This window comes from Ictidomys tridecemlineatus, chromosome 1 (assembly GCF_052094955.1).
Source record: "Ictidomys tridecemlineatus isolate mIctTri1 chromosome 1, mIctTri1.hap1, whole genome shotgun sequence".
NCBI lineage: Eukaryota > Metazoa > Chordata > Mammalia > Rodentia > Sciuridae > Ictidomys > Ictidomys tridecemlineatus.
In genome coordinates, this window is record NC_135477.1 from 6,862,743 (window position 1) to 6,881,100 (window position 18,358).

An 18,358-nucleotide genomic window follows, 5' to 3' on the forward strand; every position below is an offset into this window, starting at 1 on the left:
GACCCAACCCAAGAACGATGCGGCCTCCCCGGTCACCCAGGCGCCTGTCACATGTGCCCTTCTCAGAGGCTCTCCGTCCTGTTTTCTCTTTTTTATTAAATTGATGATTTCTAACGGGCACTGCTCCTGCTCCTGTGTGACCCTCACCGCTACCATGGGGGATGGACAAGGAAGGGGTGTTATTCTCCCCTAGTTAGAGAGCTTATGAGGAGAAAGACGGAGCTCTCCTGGACCCTCAACCCACACTGGCACCAGCCCCAGGAGCTCCCCCACTTCAGCACAGCACGAGGAAGCCCAGAGCTTCCAAGAGGGGAACCTGCAGAGGTGGGCCCTGGCAGGAGGACAGGCTGGGCTGCTTGCAGTCTGGCACTGGCACCGCTGGCCTCACCCTGGAAGAGCCCTGGTCACTTCAGGCGAACACACACGTATAGGTCCTGCCAGCCCCCACCCCCCCCCCGCCAGGAAGGACTTTCCTTCTTTTACTCCCCCGTTTTCAGCTGAAATAGGGAAACCGCCCAGTATCCACCAACATGGGGATGGACAGACTCACCGTGGCCACTCACTCAGGGGACTACGACCCTGCACTAAAACAGAGAACAGCCCGTACATGATGTAAATAAAATATGGAGTCTCAAAAATGTTTTGGTGAAGAAAATTCTGTGAAAATTTTGAGAAATCTGTGAAAGTTTTGGCAAAAATGTTTTGCATAAGGAGCCTCTTGCAAAAGACTACTGTGGGGGTTGTGGGGTTGTGGTCAGGGGCAGAGCGCTTGCCTAGCAGGCGTGAGGCACTGGGTTCGATCCAGCACCACATAAAAACAGATAAATAAAAGGACTGTGTCCATCTACAACTCAACAAATAAAAAAAAAAAAAAAAGACCATTGTGAAAGCGAGGGCTGGCTCAGCAGGCCTGGCCCGCCACACCCTGCACGTCCCAGGAGTGGCCTGTCTTCAGGACTGACCCTCCCCCGGCTCCAAGCAGCGAAGTGCTGGGCCCCTGTGAAGCTGCCTGATAAGAGGGGCCCTCAAGCCTGAGGCCTGGCCCACACTGTGTCAGTCTGCCCTCGGGACTGGTGGCCCCGCACATGACCACAGACAGCAGTGCTGGGCACCCGGGCTCCAGGGCTCTTCCTGCTTGCCAACACTTCACATGTGTCGCTTGTCATATCAGAGTGCCACTCCAGGGACAAGGGGAATCTCACACCTGGTCTCCCACAGCCTCTGCCCCAGGCACCTCCCTGCCTGCGGGTTGTCTGCCTTCTTTCACTAAATAACCCCAAGCACCAGCGTCACCGCTGCTGTGAGTCCTCCTAGGGAGACTCCCGGGCTGGGCTGGTCTTGTGGGACCCCCAACATAACTGCACTCAGTTTGGCTCTATTTATAGGAAATTCTAGGATAAGTACACTTATTTATAATGGGAAATAACAAAATAATGGGCAGGGACTGGGGACTGACTGGGAAAGGCATGAGGACTTTCAGGTGATGGTGACGTTATAGACGTGTGTGTGTGTGTGTGTGTGTACTGGGCATTGAGCACAGGATGCGCTACCACTGAGCTACATCCCCTAGCCTCTTTATTTTTTTATTTTGAGACAGGGTCTCTAAGCTGCCCAGGGTGGCCTGGAACTTGCAATCCTCCTGCCTCAGCCTCTCAAGTAGCTGGGATTGCAAGCATGCGTCCCCATGCCCTGCAGTGTTGGAGACACTGGGACACAAAGGTACATGCACTTGTTGAAAGAGCACAAGTCTACCTGAGGTTTGAGTATTTCCTTGTATGTGAATTTTGCATCAACAGAAAAGCCACAAATAAATACTGAATGCTAGTTAATAATATATTAAAGCACTTCAGGGAACTTTACCAATGTCTGCCATTTACTTGGAAATGACTTCAAAATATAACACAGAGAGGTGAACGGAGGGATGGACAGACACACAGGAAGAGTCACTGACAAAATCTAGCAGATGGGTATAAAAATAGTTGCAGTAAAATTCTTTGAGCTTTACTAAATATTTGAAAGTTTCCATAGTAAAACATTGGGGGGAAATCCATCATCAATAATACTTGAATTAAAAAAAAAATCCCAGTTTGAAGACGCAGCTATGCGCAGGGGAAACAGGCAGGACGCCCCCTCCAGCCTGCTCCGGCTCCACTCCCTGCTCCTCCCAATGCTCAGCCTCGCTCAGCGCCGCCATCGAGGCAAAGGCTGTATTCCCCTCTGCTCCTGCCACCTCCACGCCCACCCCCATGTCCAGAAGCCCTTTTCTGGGGTCCAGGGAGACAGAATTTCTTCAGTCTCCTTTCTTTGAGGACCAAGTTCTAAAGACTCTGGCAGGGATCCTAGTTTCCAGAGAAAGGACTCCGAGGGACAGGATTTCTAAAGGCTGGGCAGACGGCCCTTCCTTGAGCTATGAATTCAACCCTTGGGCCTTCCGGGGCCCCCCTGCACCTCTGAGAGCCCCCACTCCTGCCTTAGGAAGGAGAAAAGCAGCTTGTCTCTGCCCAGTGGTTTGTAGAAATCAAAACCAAGTCCAAAGGAAGCAAGGAAGCGCACTCCGTGGAGGAGAGAGGTGTCTTGAATTCCAGGGCCCTGCCACTATCTCGGCTTTTTAAGTATTCAGAAGGCACCAGATCATATTGCTCCTTGGCTTTGTCCCCAAAACTTCCCGAAATGAGGGTCAAAGGGGCTCTGTCTTGCATTCAGACTGAAATCAGGATGCAAACCCTGTTCCTCCAGCCATCCACAAGTGGCACCAAAGAGCAGACTGGCCGTGGCAGACACGGTCCAGGGCCGTGGGTGCCGTACTCCAGAAAGCTGCACCCAGCTCTCTGTTGTCCCTGGTCAACTCCCCGGCCCCTTGGACCAATCTAGATCCAGGGATGCCAGTTCCTTCCAGAACTATCTGGAGTGACCTCAAGTGACCCTCTGCCAACGGGGGATGGATGGGCCCTGGTCCTAACTTACCCCCATGAGGTCTCCGCTCCACTGGCCCATGAGTGTCATGGCAGGAACCAGTAGTTAGCTCTGGGCCCCTCCCTTGGCATGGCCCAGGTGAGCCTGAGGACCCTCTCCCCAGCCCTCACCCTGCCAAGAGGACACCTTCCCGACCCCCAGAAGGTCCCAGGGTCCAGCAGGCCTACCGTCGTGGACGAGCAGGTGAGGGCGCAGGCCTCGCTCCTTCAGGACCTGACAGGTGGCGGGTGCCGGGGCAGTCACCTCCTCCTGGGAGATGTCAAATCCCAGTCGCCGAAGCAGTGCCACCAGCTCTCCCCGGGACTTCTGCGACTCGTTGGTGCAGAATCTCACCTTCAGCCGGGACCGCTTCAGTCTGTGGTGAGGGAAATGACAGGCAAGGGTGGTGTCGGAAGGTGCAGGGTGGCCTCCTGGGAAGAAACCCAGAGATGGACACTTCTCCAAGGGTAACTGACAAAGTCCCCAAACAGACCAGGTCACTGTGGGACCAGGGGTGGTCCTGGCTAAGCCCAGGTGTGCTCAGGCTGAGATTTCTGACCTGGAGCAGACCCTCACGGGGCACCTCAGACATGGCCCGCTGTCTCCTGCTCACCCTCACTGGACTTGATATGCCCCAGACTCCCTAGGGCTCCCCCTTCTCTTCCTGTACCTCTCCCTGTACCTGGGCCACGCTGCACCCCTTGACCTAGGACACATCTCCGCACCTTGACCTGGGTCTCACGCCTCTGCACCTGTGCTAATTCTATCCCCGATCCCACTCAGCACTTCCCCTCGGCCTGGCCAGAGGCCACCTGGGAATGGCAGAGCTATTTCTCTGTGCCTTTCCACACAGCATTTCCACCTGGCCTCTGAGTTCTGTACATCCGGCCTTACTGTCTTTGGGTCCACATTTCCCCAAAAGGGCAAAGGCAGAGGGCCTGGGTGGAGGTTTGTCTCCTCATGGCTGTCAGCGAGGAGGGGTGACCCGACACAATCACCAGAGCAATGCATGGCTCCAGCTGGACAGACAGGAGCGTGGCCCGAGCAAACCCAGCACCAAGGAAGTGCGCCCCGAGTCTCCACCAATGGCAGAGCACCGCCATCCTTCCCGATCGCCACCACAGCAACCCTGCTGCGTTCCGGCTGCACGTGGCCAAGTCCTCCAGAGGCAAAGCCACAGGCAGATTACTAGAGGCTCCTAATGAAATGCCATCCAACCCTCCTACACACAAGCACTTACCAAGTGCTTCCTGAGGGCCTACTAAGTGCTGCACATTGGGCTGCAGCTGTACACAAGGCAAGGTCCCTTCTCCAGGGTGGGTGGGAGGCTGGCAGTAATCGGGGTAGGGCAGGGTGGGGGGCCACAGGGGATGGGCAATTCCCATCTGGGGCAGGAAGGCCAGAGGAGGCCTCCCTGGGGTTGACACCTGTGGGAAGGCAAGACGCCAGCCACGAGGTGGAGAGGCCGCCCTGCACAGGGAAGATGGACACTGGGAGACGACCCATGGGAGGCCCATCTGCCTAAGGAGACGGGGTAGAGAGGCTGGTCTCCCTCAGCAAGGGACCAGCGCGCAGGAGGAGGCGGCACACACAGGCAGCACACCCGTTGGCCTGAGAGGGTGTAGCCTGCCCTGCTCTGGCTCCCCGGCCCAGATCACACTGCCCTGGACAAGCCGGGGCCCCGCCCTCCAGCCACAGGGAGAAGTCATATCGGGCATCTGCCCAGAGTCACAGTGTAGAGTCACATGAAGGACCCAGGGCTGCAATTCTCAAGTTCAGAAAGGCACTTTTTAAGAAACCCTAGCAAAGTGGGCGTGGCGGGGCACACCCGCAATCCCTGCAACTTGGGAGGCTGAAGCAGGAGGATCACAAGTTTGAGATGCACCTCAGCAACTTAGACTCTATCTCAATTAAAAAATTAAAAGGGCTGGGATGAAACTTAGTGGTAGGGTGCCCTGGGTTCAATCCTAGTACTACAAACAACAACAACAGCAACAAAAACCCTAGAAAAATTAGCTGGATCTGCTAATGGTCACTTGGCCCTGATCTCAGTCAGGTCCCTAAACGTCCATCTCACTGGTCTCTAAAAACTCTTGATTCCTCACAGAGCCTTCCCAGCTGTATATATTAATACAGTGTTAAGTGCATAATTACAATTTGTTAAATGTACATCTAGAGAAGGAATGTGCTCAAGTTCTGATTTTGCAGATGTAGCTCCAGTCAAAGGAGTTCAGAGGTCACACATGGATGGGACCCAGTTCTTGGAAATGTGGCTTGAGATCAACTGGCCGTGGACAAGCGAGACCCCAAGAGCCACTCAACCCTGGGGGAGGCTGGCAAGTGAGGAAGCTGGGTCCCAGGCAGGTCTAGGGCTTACTGTTCCTCTCTTGACTCTGGGGATACAGGTGATTCTCTCTTTAATCCCACAGGGATCCTAGGACGCGTGGACGGGGACCAGGAAATGGGTGCTCCCAGAGCCCTCCCCAGCCTTTCTACGGGGGTAGAAAGCTCGTGTTCCCTGGGAGGACTTGGAGGAGAGTCCTGGAAGACCAGGCCAAGGATGGCCTGCAGGCCGAGGGAGGAGGAGAGCCAGCCGCGGGCAGGCAAGTGTGCCCCAGCGCTCAGGGGGGCACAGAAGGAAGGGGTGCTAGGGAGGGAGGCCAGAGTGGAGGACCACTGAGAAGACAGGGGAGGGGGGCTCCAAAGACAACCCTGTTGGCAGTGACAGCAAGTGGCAAGAGTGGCAGGCCTTGGCCCAGTGTCCCCTGTTGTCCCATCCCACCACCTCTAGCATCGTGCCCTTTTCTGTATCACATCGACGTCTCCACTCGTCCAATTTATCTGCTTGTTCTTTGTCCTTCTCCATGACCTACAGGCTCCACAGGCTTGGGACAAGGACCGCTCTGCTCTCTGCAGCTAGCCCAGGGCCAGCCCACAGCAGGCCCTCCACTCCCCCACCTCCGGGCTTCTCCTGTAAGGAGAGGCCCGACAGAGGCAGGCCGGCTGCAGGGCACCTCCAGACCCTCTCAGCCGGCGGCCAGGGCAAGCTGGGCAGAAATCTGCACAGTGGAGACGCCAACCCCGCCGTCTTCCCCGCTCAGGTGACTCGTTCCTTTCTTACTATTTGCCTTTCCTAATCAGGGGTTTATGAATGATCAATTACACTCAGTGGTTAATTGCCCTTCATAAAGCTAGCTTTTTATTTTTAAATTAGGCAGTTAATATATTGAAACTAATAGCATCACCTTGTACACTGTGGATAGATCTTCATTGATTGGCGCCTGGAATGTGTGATTCACACCCAAGTTAATGGAGCAGTTGAGGGAAGAAGTGCAGGGGGTCCCAGGGGACCAATTACTCCTAATGAATGATGATGTGACCTTCTCAGAACAGTGAGCAATCGGTGTGACAGTGAGATGGCAGCACCTCACATCTGTCACTCCACACACAACTTCAGATGTGGTTGGGAGGGAGCTCAACTCACTCTGGGACCCTCACGCCCAGGACTCCTTGGAAACAGCAGCGTAAGTTTGTCTGAAATTCACACTTTCTAAATCAAAGCACAAGTTTTATTGGAGTTGCATCTGTCCTAAAGAATCCAGGGGAGACACGTAAGCACTGCCTTCCCCCAGAGTCCTGTCCATTTGTGCCACCATGTCCTCTTCTGATGTGTCACCATGGGTTCTGTCTGGCCACCTGGGACCAGTCCTAGGTGGACTCTTCATTATTTTAAATTACTAAAATTAATAAAAGTAGTCACCATGATTGTGAAGACGGTGACATGAACACAACCCTGCAGGGGCTCAGGGGCAGAGGTGGTTTGCTGTCCCTCACACTCATGCCCAGGCCCAGGCACCTGGCTTGCAGGCGCCCACACTAAGCAGCCATGCGGCGAGGAAAGGGGCCTGGGCGGGGACAACCACCCCTCCCTCCAGAGAAGAAAACACAGAGGCGCTGGGGCCGAGCTGACCCAGGTCACCCAGCCTGTGGAGACAAAGCCGTGAGCCCCCAGGGTCTGTGGTGGCAGGCATGGGCCCTTGCCCAGGAGGGCAAGACCACCAGGACCCTCAGGTGGAAGCCCAGTGCCCTGGGAGGGACCCTGCAGGCCCAGCTCTGCCGCAGGTGTCCTAAAGCCCGGAGAGAGTGCCTCAGCTGCCCCCATGTGTGCACGAGGGACAGGCAGGGTGACTGGGGTCCAGCACCAAAGTGAGGCCCTGAGTGGCTTATGCTGTGGACTAAATGTGTCCCACAAAATTCATGTGCTGAAGCCCTGACCCTCGATGTGGCTGTCGGGAGCCAGTGCCTAGGAGGACGAGGGTGTGGTTCAGGTGACGCCGAATCAGGAGTGGCGCCCTGATGTGACAGGACCGCTGTCCTCATGAGAGAGGCCCCTGAGAGCCCTGTGCACTTCCTCTTGCTCTCTCCTGGGGACACAGGAGGCCCTGGCCAGAAAGCAGCCCTGCTGACTCCCTGGGCCGGGACTTGCAGCCCCCAGAACTGTGGAGAAACAAGCGTGTGACGTTGAAGCCACCCTTGCGGACAGTGGGGTCCAGCGGGCTGCCCGAGCAGGCCGACAGACAAGGAGCCCCGCAGGGAAGGCCAGGCCTGGCCCAGCTCCCAGAGAGTGGAAGGGCAGTCTCTGCAAAGAGGAACTGCGGCTGCAGCAGGCCAGCTCCAGGCGGGCTACTGTCCCCAACCCCAGTGCCAAGAACCTGGGAGAAAAGGAGCCTCCTGCAGGGTCCTGGCTGCCCAGATGGCCCTTCCAAGGCCCTGGCTGCTGCCCTGGCGCACTGACCCCAGGGGCTCCTGGGGGTGGGCACCGCCCCACTTTCTGGTCCAAACTGGATCTTTGAACTGACCTTTACCTCATCCTAGCAGGCCAGGACGCGCCTCTGAGTGACAACGTCGCCTGGTGCAATTACCGAGCTTCAGATGAGGCAGTCCTTTACAAATCACCTCGGACTTTACACATCTGCTGGCTGTCGGCATCTGCCAGGAGCGCTCACCCGAAAATAATGAAAACCCTCTCATTATCGTTCCGTGGCAGGTAAAGTGTTAGGACAATTATTGGACATCCTGAGTGACCTTGGGACGGCTCAACAGCCTGCCCTCTCCAGCTTGCCGAGGACGGAAGCCAGGGGCTCTACCTGGAGGGCAAAGGGGAGGCTGGGTGGGGGTGAGGAGGCTGCCAGGGACAGAACCACCCAGGCCCTCCCCCGGGCCCCCTCCTCCCCACCCTGCCCTGGATTTGTCGCTTCCCTCCAACCCGAGGCCCAGAGTCAAATCCTGCTTTCCCTCAAGGCCTGGAATGAGATCTTCCCCAGGAACTCTGACCCCGCCTTGCCCCGACAGAGTCCACCCACCTCCAGCTCCTCGGCTGTAGGTGTCCCCACGACTTCCACCAGCTCTGGGCTCCGGAGGGTCAGGGCAGTGTCCTGTTCAGCACCCACCATGCCTGGTGCCACAGGACAGGTGCCACAGGAACCACTGAGTAAGGGAGCACTGGGCAGCCTGGGACATGGCTACCCATGACCTCAGTGACCAGGGCCTTGCTTTACTAACATGGGCAACTGGGAGGGACAGGACTATGGAGGGCAGCACCAGGCCTGGGGGACCTAGGCTAACTGAGCTCAAGAGGGCCTCTGGGCTGCAAGGAGCTGCTGAGAAGGGCCACAAGGACCTGCATACGGGGAGCAGTGCCACTAAGGGTCTGGGAAGGGCTGCCTGGTCCACAACACAAAGCTGGAGTTTGGGACAGCGAAGCTCAAGGGTTCACGGGGTCTGACACTGGCAGGGAGTCACACGTTTCTCCTGCCCAAGGTGGCCCGGAGGCCCTCTAGAATCCTGCCCAGATGCATCTGGCATGGTACTTTGTGACCGGCATGCTGGGTGCGGTACTGGGAGAAGCATCTAGATGACACAAATTCCAGATCTGATGGCCCACCTAGAACCCAAGCAGTTCACACGAGGAAGCTTCCACTTCCCGAGCACCTTCCACCTTCCTGCCACACCTCAGACCTCACCTGCTCTGTGAGGGAGGCTCCCGAGGGCCACTGAAATGGGAGCAGGGCACAGAGGTACGCACCTGCCTCAGCGTCCTCGGAGACGTTACCAGCACCTCAGGGGAAACGCTGTGGAACTAAGGCAGGGGCAGCCCCAGAGGAGCTTCCTCAGCAGGGCCACTCCCTGCGGTTCTGAGACCCTCGCTCAGTGCCCTTCAGACAGCAGCAGACACAGAAAACACACCTGGAGAAGTGGAGTCTGAGAACACAGGATTTTAAAACAGAAGGTCAAACGGGAGCCTGTAAACAGACTCAGTAGAAAAAGACAGCTATTGGCACGACCCAGGGACAGCCACAGTGGTGTGGGCAGGGGCCTGGTCCTCCCTCCATGGCCTCCACTTGTGTCAGGGGCAGCCACAGAAAGGTGCACCCATGGCCAGACTCTTGGGATCCTGGTGTGCCAGCACTGAAATGGGGCAAAAGCACTGCCCGGCCTCCCAGGGCTGCACGAAGCAGACACAGCCAAGGCTGGCCCAGAGGGACACCCTGAGTCTCTTGCTGGCTGGCAGCACCATCAGCACCTGAACAGCAAAGGACACTGATGGTGGCCAGGGCCAGGCACTCGGCTGGGCCTGCAACACCTTCCTCCTCCTCCTCCTCCTTCCACTGGCCCCTAGAAGGGCAGCCCCCTGCTAGGCCGCCAGCCAGCTCCTCCATGCCAGGGCCCTCCCGGTACTCCACGAGGCACTGCTGGGCAGCAGTGCACACCCTGGTGTCATCAAAGTCCAAAGTCTGAACCGAGAAAGGAGCAGCAGGGACACAGAAGCAGGGTCTCTCCGTGTGCACCAGCCAGCCAGTGACCTCAGCAGGACACTGATGAGGTCAAGCAGGCAGAGTCAGGCCCCCAGCCAGCTCCCTTACGAAACACCCGCAACACCGGCCTGGCTGGGCCTGCTTCCCTGCCTGCAGAACACCCTCCAGCAGGCTCTTGATGGCGCCCCAGCCACGGAGCTCGGACCCCAGGGTCAGGCCAAAGTCAGAGCATGGATTCACAGTGATTAGAAAACACCATTTAGAATCAAGTGCACAGGAATCTGCAAGCCAGGGGAGGCGAGCATCTCACCTGAGCAGCTCGCTTCAGGGAGCGAGGGACTGAGGCCCAGAGAGACACAGGAACCTCGGAGCAGGCAGGGACACTTGAGGGGACTCCCCAGACTTGCAAGCCCTGCAAACCCAGCCACAGCCAGTTGTCCCTGAGTGCCAGGGCCAGGCACTGCAAAGGCAAGGAGTGTCCACACCTCCTCCCTTCATGGCCTGCCACTTGTCACCTAACCCTCTCCAACCTCAGGCTCCTCATCAATACAACAAGGCAGTTATAGTGGCTTCAGATACGGTTGTCACGAGAACTGTATTGCAAAAAGACACACACGGGAAGCGTCCGGCACGTCTACACCAGCAAACATAAGTAACAACAAAATTGTATAAATTGGTGTTTATGCACATTACATTGTTCTATATCTTTTCATTTAGTATATGCAACTTTCATGTTATGAACTCATACGGATCCCAAATGGAGCTACCCTGTTCCTTCTCACAGCTGCGGAGGATGCCACAATCCCGCTGAGCATCCCCCGCCACCAACTGTGCTGTGAGCGAGCTCCCTGGACCTCCCTGGACCTCCGAACTGTCGTTCTTTAAAACACTTTCATGCTTTTCACTGACTGACCTCATAATAAACATAGATTTGAACTAAAAAAATATACTCTATTCAAACACTGTTTCTTGTTTTTTTCATTTAATTTTGGAGTTCTCCAAATTTCACTTGGTGGATAAATGCTCTGAGGCTAATAGAGCTCAGAGTCCCTGGCTTGGGGAGACTTCACGGGGTCTCCAGCCTCTGGGGACCCATGAACCTTGCACTTTCCTTGAGCAGGGAGGGGAGGGTGGGGCAGAGCCGGGTGATGGCAGCTGCTCAGGGGGCTACATATGATTGGAGGATGGGGGACAGAGTCTCAAAATCTTCTGTGCTTTCAGGGAACACAATGGAGAAGGGCTAGAGGGAGCCGCTATGTCACCCTAGGGCAGTGATAGTGCTGGGGCCAGGGAGGGAGGACTTGGACTTTTCTCTGTATTCATGGGCTCCTGGGAGCATTTACAAGACTTAGCTTGTGAAACCTCAATGTTGACATTACGAAACAGAACACAGGGAGCCCAGGATGAGGAGCACACCTGCTGGCCCAGGCCACCACCCCCATCTCTGAAGACAACGTAGCCACCCCCTAACAGCAAAGGGCACCGAAAGTGACAGCACAGTCTTGGTAAACACCCCTGTCCAAGGTCCAGGCTGCTCCAGGAAAGCTCCTGCTGGTTGAGGCAAGTCCGGGCCACACCTCCAGGGCCCTGGATGGTGCTGTCCCCCAGGCAGGCTGAGATGCGGGCCTGCAGTGGAAGCTCCAGCCAGTGGCCACCGTCCCTGTTATTACTGTTACTGCCAAGGACCTGTGTTCCCAAGGCCAGATAGTGCCAGGGCAGCAGAGCATTAACCAGGTGGTCCTAGAAGTTAAGAGAGGCTTGATTCAGACCAAGGTCCCTGGCCCTGGTCCATCACTGCTCTACAACCTGCTGGGAGCACCTGCATTTTAACAGGGTCCCCAAGGCTTCTGGTCACACTGGGGATTGAGAGGCACCACCTGCAAGGCTGGGCAGAGGGCTGTGGGATGGTGGGGGTAGGAATTGCTTTATGAGGCTGTCCTGGCTGAGGTTGACCCTGCTTCCTTCCGCTGGCTTGGGCCGCCTGGCAGATGTGCTTTAGTGGCCTGGGACAGGATGCAGTAAATGTCCACTGCCTTTCACATGCAGATGTCTCGGGGGCCATCATCCAGGGCCAGCAGTGTGTGCCTTTGTGCTGCAGTCCCCGCTGTGCTGTGCCCTGCCTCTGAATGGCTCCCCTCGGGGAGCCCACTCCGCCCAAGAATGGGCTTTAATAAAGGCCTGCGGGAACCCAGGCCAGGTACAGATGTCCAGACCCGCCCACCAGTCCTAGAGCAGCTCCAGAAAGGAGCAGGCAGCCTGGGGACCCAGAGCCACGCTGCCAGGGAGGACTAGGGAGGCCTGGGCCTCCTGTTCCTCCCTCTGGACAGCTCTTAGATCCTGGACATCTCCTATCCCAGCTCACACCTCGCGGGATCTGCGAGATTGGGCTGTGGCTGGCTCAAGGTCTCTCCAGCTGACACACCATCCTCTCTGGGCACATGCCCTTCACTGCTGATCTCCCTGCTCGGCCACGTTGCCTCGACCAGGGCCTAGGTGTCCAGCCACCTTGTTCACCACCAAAATGCCCAGCGCCCAGAGGGTGTTCTTGGAAGAGTGAAAGTGGTCACTTGGCGTAAGGTGTCTGAGTAGCCAAACCAATGAATGAATGGGGGAATCTTTAAAGTCATCCAGCCCCTTTTTGAATCTGTGAGCCTCAGCCCACGCCTTGGAAAGGGGAGCTTCCATCTTATTTCGAAAGCTGAGTTTGCACTCTCCGTGTGCTTTCTGTCCCCCAAAAAGTGGGAATCTTTCAGAAACTCTGAGGGTACCTGTCACTACAGAAAGTGCAGGAGAAGAAGTGGGGACAGCGAGTTACTGCCTCCTAGACTCACAGCATAAGGACATGCTGGGGGTCTGCCATGGAGGTGGAGGCATGTGCTCCCCAGACCTGTCCCTCCCCCACCACACTTATCCCCGTGTGGCAGTTGGTCTTGCCCCAGGAACTTCCTCTGAGCCCCTAAGGGACTTCAAAGGGAGCCGCGCATTTCAAGGAGGACACAGAGGAAGGGCACAAAGAAGCCACATAGGACAGCTGGATCCTGGCAGCTGTGCCCCTTGGTGAGCGGGGCCTGACCCTAAAGGAGCTCCCTGTTGTCTCAGCCGCAGGGAGGAAACCCCCAGAAAGCTCCAAGGGCAGACCCAGTTGACCGAGGGCCTCCTGGCTCCGGGCCCGGGTGCGCTTTAAGCACCAGGCAAGCAGAGAGGGCCTGAGCAGGAAGGGACAGCCCTGGAGACCCGGCCTGGGTGGGAACCTTGTCCTGACAAGCCAATCGAGGAGCAGAAGAGCACCACAGTGTGGGGTCAGGGTCTATGGGACAAGCTGCTCAGGGCCAGCAGTGACAACCTCACCAAGAAGTCTGTGTGACTGAGAACCAGTGAGAACCCCAAAGGTCACCTGAGAAGGCTCCACTGGGCCAAGGTGGGGTGTGGAGACACGGTCCTGAGGCAGGGGAGCCAGGGAGCTGCAGGGAAACCAGGCAGGCAGTTCTCGGGGGCCCTGGACAGCACATGATAAACCTCCCAGATGGAACAAACGATGTCGTCTCACCAGAAACAGTCTCATAAACTTTCAGCAAGGGACTTTTCAGCTTTATCAGCCATACAGCTGGCTTTGGTGTATTTTATAGGACTATTATTACATCACAGCTGTCATACAAACTGCACCTCTATGGAGAACCCTCAGGCAGCATCTTCCAAAGCTGAGCCTGGCTGTGGCCCAGCCTTTCCACTCCCACCTCTGCATGCTGCATGGATGCATCCGTGTGCTCACCAAAAAGACACATTCTAGAATGTTCCTCGCAGCACGACTCATAATAACCCCAAATGGTTATATATATATATATATATATATATATATATATATATATATATATATATATAAATCCTCTTTAATAGAATAATAAATTGTGGTCATCACACAGTAATGAGAACGAACCATCTACAACCACATGCCATAAATATGGGGCAAATCTCTAAACAACACCAGTGAAAGAAACAAAACACATGAGTTAATCTAAGTACTGCTCATGCCAGGCAAACCAGTCTACAGAACTAGGAATCAGCAGAGGGTCTCCCAGGGGCAGAGACACGGGGGCCTCTGAAGTGCACAAGTTCTTTTCAATAGTATAGTCACCTTAATAAAAACTTGTTTTAAATGGCCCTGATTTTAAAAGAATTAAAAGTATATATAACAGGAGTTTTTATCAATAACATAGAAAACGATATTTAAATGTTGCACTATTGTGGGGTCTACCACAATGGCCTGAGCACTGGGGACCTGTGCCTCCAGGGCACCTGCCCATGCACTCTCCTACCACCCTGCTGTGTTGCCATGTGCTCAAGACAGATGAGGAAGGCACCCTCTATTTCATGTTCTCCCTGGCCCCATAACAGCCAGTGTGTCAGCAGGTCCATGGGTCCTACTTTAATCATGTCCTTCCCCATGTGACTGCCTCCTCTCTCAGCTGAGCCTCATCAGCTCTCCTGGGCCACCTGAACTGAACTGTCTCTGAACTGGTCACCCTGGTTGCTCCCTAGCCCCTGGCCACCTGCCTCCTGCCACTCCATTCTCCACACTGCAGTCAGGGAGAGTTATTTATAGTTTTAATTTAATGCTTTGAATGGGAAATACATTTGTTTCATTTTTTAAAAAACCCTTTAATCCAGTAAGTCCCAAGTTTTCAATTCTGGGATATTTCAATAAAATTGACGCAGAGGCATTAAATTAGGCAGAAATCATAATCTAAAGTTTATATATACTTTATATATTTCACATGTGTATTTTTAAACACTCTAATAATTCACTTACTACTCCAAAAACACAGTATTTATTTCAAAAGTTACAAGTGGCTTATTTGTTGCTCAATCTAAGTTTTCAGGTCTGATACCAGGACAATGGCACTTAACAGGTTACAAATATGCTATACAAAGTCTACAATGAACTTTCTCCCATCCTCCCTCCCAGCGACCAATCCTCCTGGCTTGTCCCCCCAGCTCTTCATCACACTTGGAGTGGCATGTGTCCTTCTGAGGCAGAAGAAATAAGAAAAAGATCGAAAGGAAACATAAACAAGAACAAGGAGATGTTATTTTAATCTGAGGCTCCATACAACTTTCCAGGCCTGTCACTCCCCAAGCCACTCTCCCCCAGGCCTGTCACTCCTAAAGTTCTGGGAAATCTATAAATCTTGGAATTATTGTAAATTCTATTATCTACCAATAAACAGATTAAACAAAGGGAGATAATGGTATTTTAAGAAACCAACAATTTAAGGGAAGTTTCCAGAGTAGTCCATTGATCAGATAATGAGACCACACGCAGTCTAAGGATCCCAAAAATGACCAGACCACATAAGTCATCATAAGTCATCTCATGACCACCAGACTGAAGTCATACCTTCCTGTACCCACCCCTCACCAAGCTTCCTTTAAAACAGGAGCTGGGTCCCCCCAAGTGCATCTCCCACTCAAGGTGGCTTACATTCTCCCCTGAATTTGCATTCCTTGCTTTCGTAAATAAATCTCTGTGCCTGCGACACATGCTGAAATTCTTTTCCTTCATGTCAAGGACTGCACTTGTCCTGAGTCGAGATCCCCCATTCTCTGTGAACTCTTTGGGACTCCTTCCAGTGACACTTGCAGAGTCTTTTTGCCAACATGGCAGTAGGAATACATTATTGCATCTCTGCCTTTTACACCCAAAGGTGGGTGACTGTGCAGCCTGCTGTCTTTACCAAAGGTGGCTACAGGGAGGGGAGCCCACTCCTTAGGCTGCTAGTGTTCCACGTGCAGATGGGAGGCGAGGCTCTGCAGCTGACACATTTGAAGAGAATTCACTCTTGCTATTTCAAAAGGCACTGCTACAAATGACCTTGTCCTTGTCACTTCTCGTGTGAGGCAGGGCAAACCCCAGGAGTGGACTGATGTGCCAAACGGACCTTCCAGTAGCACAGGATGGCAGGGTCTGTCTCCACAAACTCTCACCAAGAGAACTTGTGCAGAGCCATTCTCACACGTGACTGGGCGACTCCCGGTTTGGGTGTGAGGCGTTCTGGCTGTGTTGGGGCGTTCTGGCTGTGTTGGAGCTTTCCCGGCCCTCTCCTGATGAGAGAACCCGTCCGTGTGGAGGTGTGACTGACCACGGACCCCGGGGGCCAATCAGTGACCCTGAGATTGGAGTGCGGCCCCCCTCAACCTTCATTGGATGGAATTCTCCCCTGAATTTCTTGTTCCCCAATAAAAGGCTACTCCCTGGCGTGCTCGCTCTCTCTCTCTCCTGCTAGCCCTGAGTAATCCTTGCTGCCCTACTGGTGGTTCGAGGTGGGAGCCAGAGAGGGGGGCTGTCTCAGACCTGGTCATAGAAAAAGGTAACAGAGTCTGTGTGTTTATTTCCATCTCTGCTAGCTAACTTTTATGCCAAGAACCTCATTAATGAAACCAGTGCTCTGGCCACATGGTGGAAGAACTCATTCTCAAACTTCTTGATTTTTGACAATTTTGTCAAGTTGATTAAAAAAAATGGCATCTTGGTGTCATTTTAATTTGCATTTCTCTGAGTAGGCTAAGCATCCTTCATAGGTTTGCAGAGCAACCTGTGCTTCCTCTCTTGGGAGCTGTTATGTCCTCTGGCTATGTTTCTATTGGGCTGCTGATTTTTTGTTGTAGATTTGAGGCACAGAAATAAAGGCTCCTTTCACTCCCTGTTTTCATTGCACATATATGCTTTCACCTTTTACATTTAAATTTCTTTCAAACATAAATTGGATCATGTTAGTCTGCATAAAACGACCCTCAGGATGCAGCATGACATGCTTCCCAGCCTCAAGCCCCTGCCACTCCTTGAGCCCGCCATGCTCTCTGCCTCAGGCCTCGCAGCTGCTGCTGCTTCTGCCCACGTGGCACATCCTCGGTCCCCATCTTGTCCCTCGGGTTCAGCTCAAAACCTCTCCACAGAGACATCCTGGCCTCCTGTCTAGCACAGCCACCTTCCCCTGTTGTACTCTCCCAGGTCCCCCTCTTCACATCACTTACACCAATCTGTGGAGACGGAGTCTACTGAGCTGTATGCAGACACTGATGACCCTGAGCCCCGGCTGCCTCAGTCCCAGCACTGAGGCTCTGGCCTCCTGCTCCCCCACACGAGGCCTCCTCACTCTAAAACACAGCCCTTGCCCTCTGCTCCATTTCTACAGTCCCCACCCTCACAATGCTCTCGCCTGTGACAGAGCTAGTCTGAAGCTCTGGGTTCGGGAGAATAAAGCGGAAGCCAGGAAAGCACCTCCCCCTGGACTTCCAACCACACAGAGCCTACCCTGTGGCCGGTGTCTCCTAGGTCTGAGCTGCCCTTACATGCACTCCCTCTCCCCCATTCCCAGTACCCAAACACCGTCCACCTCACTGGGCAGCACAGTTTGGGCCCTTGTTATCTCCGCAGCTCCCACACATACAGATGGATAGGGTGAGGTCTCTGAGAACAACCAAGAGGTTCACTTTACTGCCATCTACAGGGTGGTAAACTGAGTCCCAGTGGGATCAAGCCACCAAGTCAGGGTGTCCTAGCTAAGTGACTCTGGAAGGCTAAGTTCTGGGCAAAGTGCCCTTCCCAACCGCCCATTAACACCACAGCAGTGCTGTCCAGGGGCACCATGGGAAACTATAAAGCCCAGGCTGGGTAGTGCCAACCATGGTACTGGCAGTGCCCTCTACGGGCAAGGCTGGATGGGCCAAATGGCCCCCTCCTCCTCTCCTGTAAACCATTTGGCCCGACACAATTGCATGGTTAGACGAATATGTAAACTTTTCTAGTAAAACGTCAAGAGAAACGGGTGGAATTCATTGCACACGCTTATGCTAACATAGTCATATTACTGTCATTCCAACACGTAATCACCATAAAACAATACTAATGAGCTACTCTACATTTCTCTAAACCTTGGAAACCCAGAAAGTACTGTATTTTACACTCATATCACATCTCAGTGCAGACTAGCCTCAGTCTAACCCGCTGGGCAGCCACTTGCAGGGTTGGACAGCGCAGCTCTAACTTGCCAGGCACAGCGCGGGGCGGGGCCAGGGCGGGGCGGGGCCAGGAGGCAGCCCCGCCCCCGCTGGGGGTCTCCAGCGCCCACGGAGCGCAGGGCGGGTACCCGCCTGCCAGACACCGGCCCACTCACCTCGCCACCGCCTCCACCGAGCCGGCGATCGGGACGCCGCCGCCCTCGCCGCTGTCGTACAGCACCCCCGAGATGTCGAGCAGCACCCCGCGCACACCAGCCAGCCGATCACCCCACGCGGCCATTGCACCCCGAGTGCGCCCGGACCCCACCCCCCGTCCCAACCGGCCGCAGAGCCCGGCCCCGCCCTCCGCGCAAGGGCGCCTGGGACTTGTAGTCCGGGGCGGGCACGGGCCCGAGCGGGCGGGGCTGGTGGCGCGGGCGCGCCTCCCGCGCTCCCGGGAGCAGGTCTGTCCCTGACTCTGAGCAGATCCAGCGGGAGCAAGTCCCTCGGAAAGTTAACCTCCCTAAAACTACGGGCACGGCAGACTGAGTCGATGTGAAGGTACCTGTGAAAAGAAGGAAAGTGAAAGAAAACTG

The 18,358-nt window shown here is 54.8% G+C and overlaps 1 protein-coding gene and 1 long non-coding RNA gene across 5 annotated transcripts in view; one reads left to right on the forward strand and one right to left on the reverse strand.

Moving 5' to 3' along the window:
- The window catches only part of Lhpp (phospholysine phosphohistidine inorganic pyrophosphate phosphatase), a 95,836-nt gene extending 77,737 nt beyond the window's left edge, over positions 1–18,099 (reverse strand). For all 4 annotated transcript variants that reach the window (XM_005320754.5, XM_040273833.2, XM_021723373.3 and 1 more), the window contains exons 1-2: positions 17,939–18,099; positions 3,141–3,328 (exon numbers count right to left, since the gene is read on the reverse strand). In XM_005320754.5, the coding sequence (XP_005320811.2) occupies positions 3,141–3,328; positions 17,939–18,063 (313 nt within the window). In that variant the 5' untranslated portion in view covers positions 18,064–18,099. The remainder of the gene's footprint in view (positions 1–3,140; positions 3,329–17,938) is intronic.
- LOC144367583 (uncharacterized) lies at positions 5,840–10,731 on the forward strand. Its single transcript, XR_013427126.1, has 2 exons — positions 5,840–7,999; positions 10,485–10,731. It is a non-coding gene; the product is annotated as an uncharacterized LOC144367583 (long non-coding RNA).
- Positions 18,100–18,358: the final 259 nt, after the last annotated feature.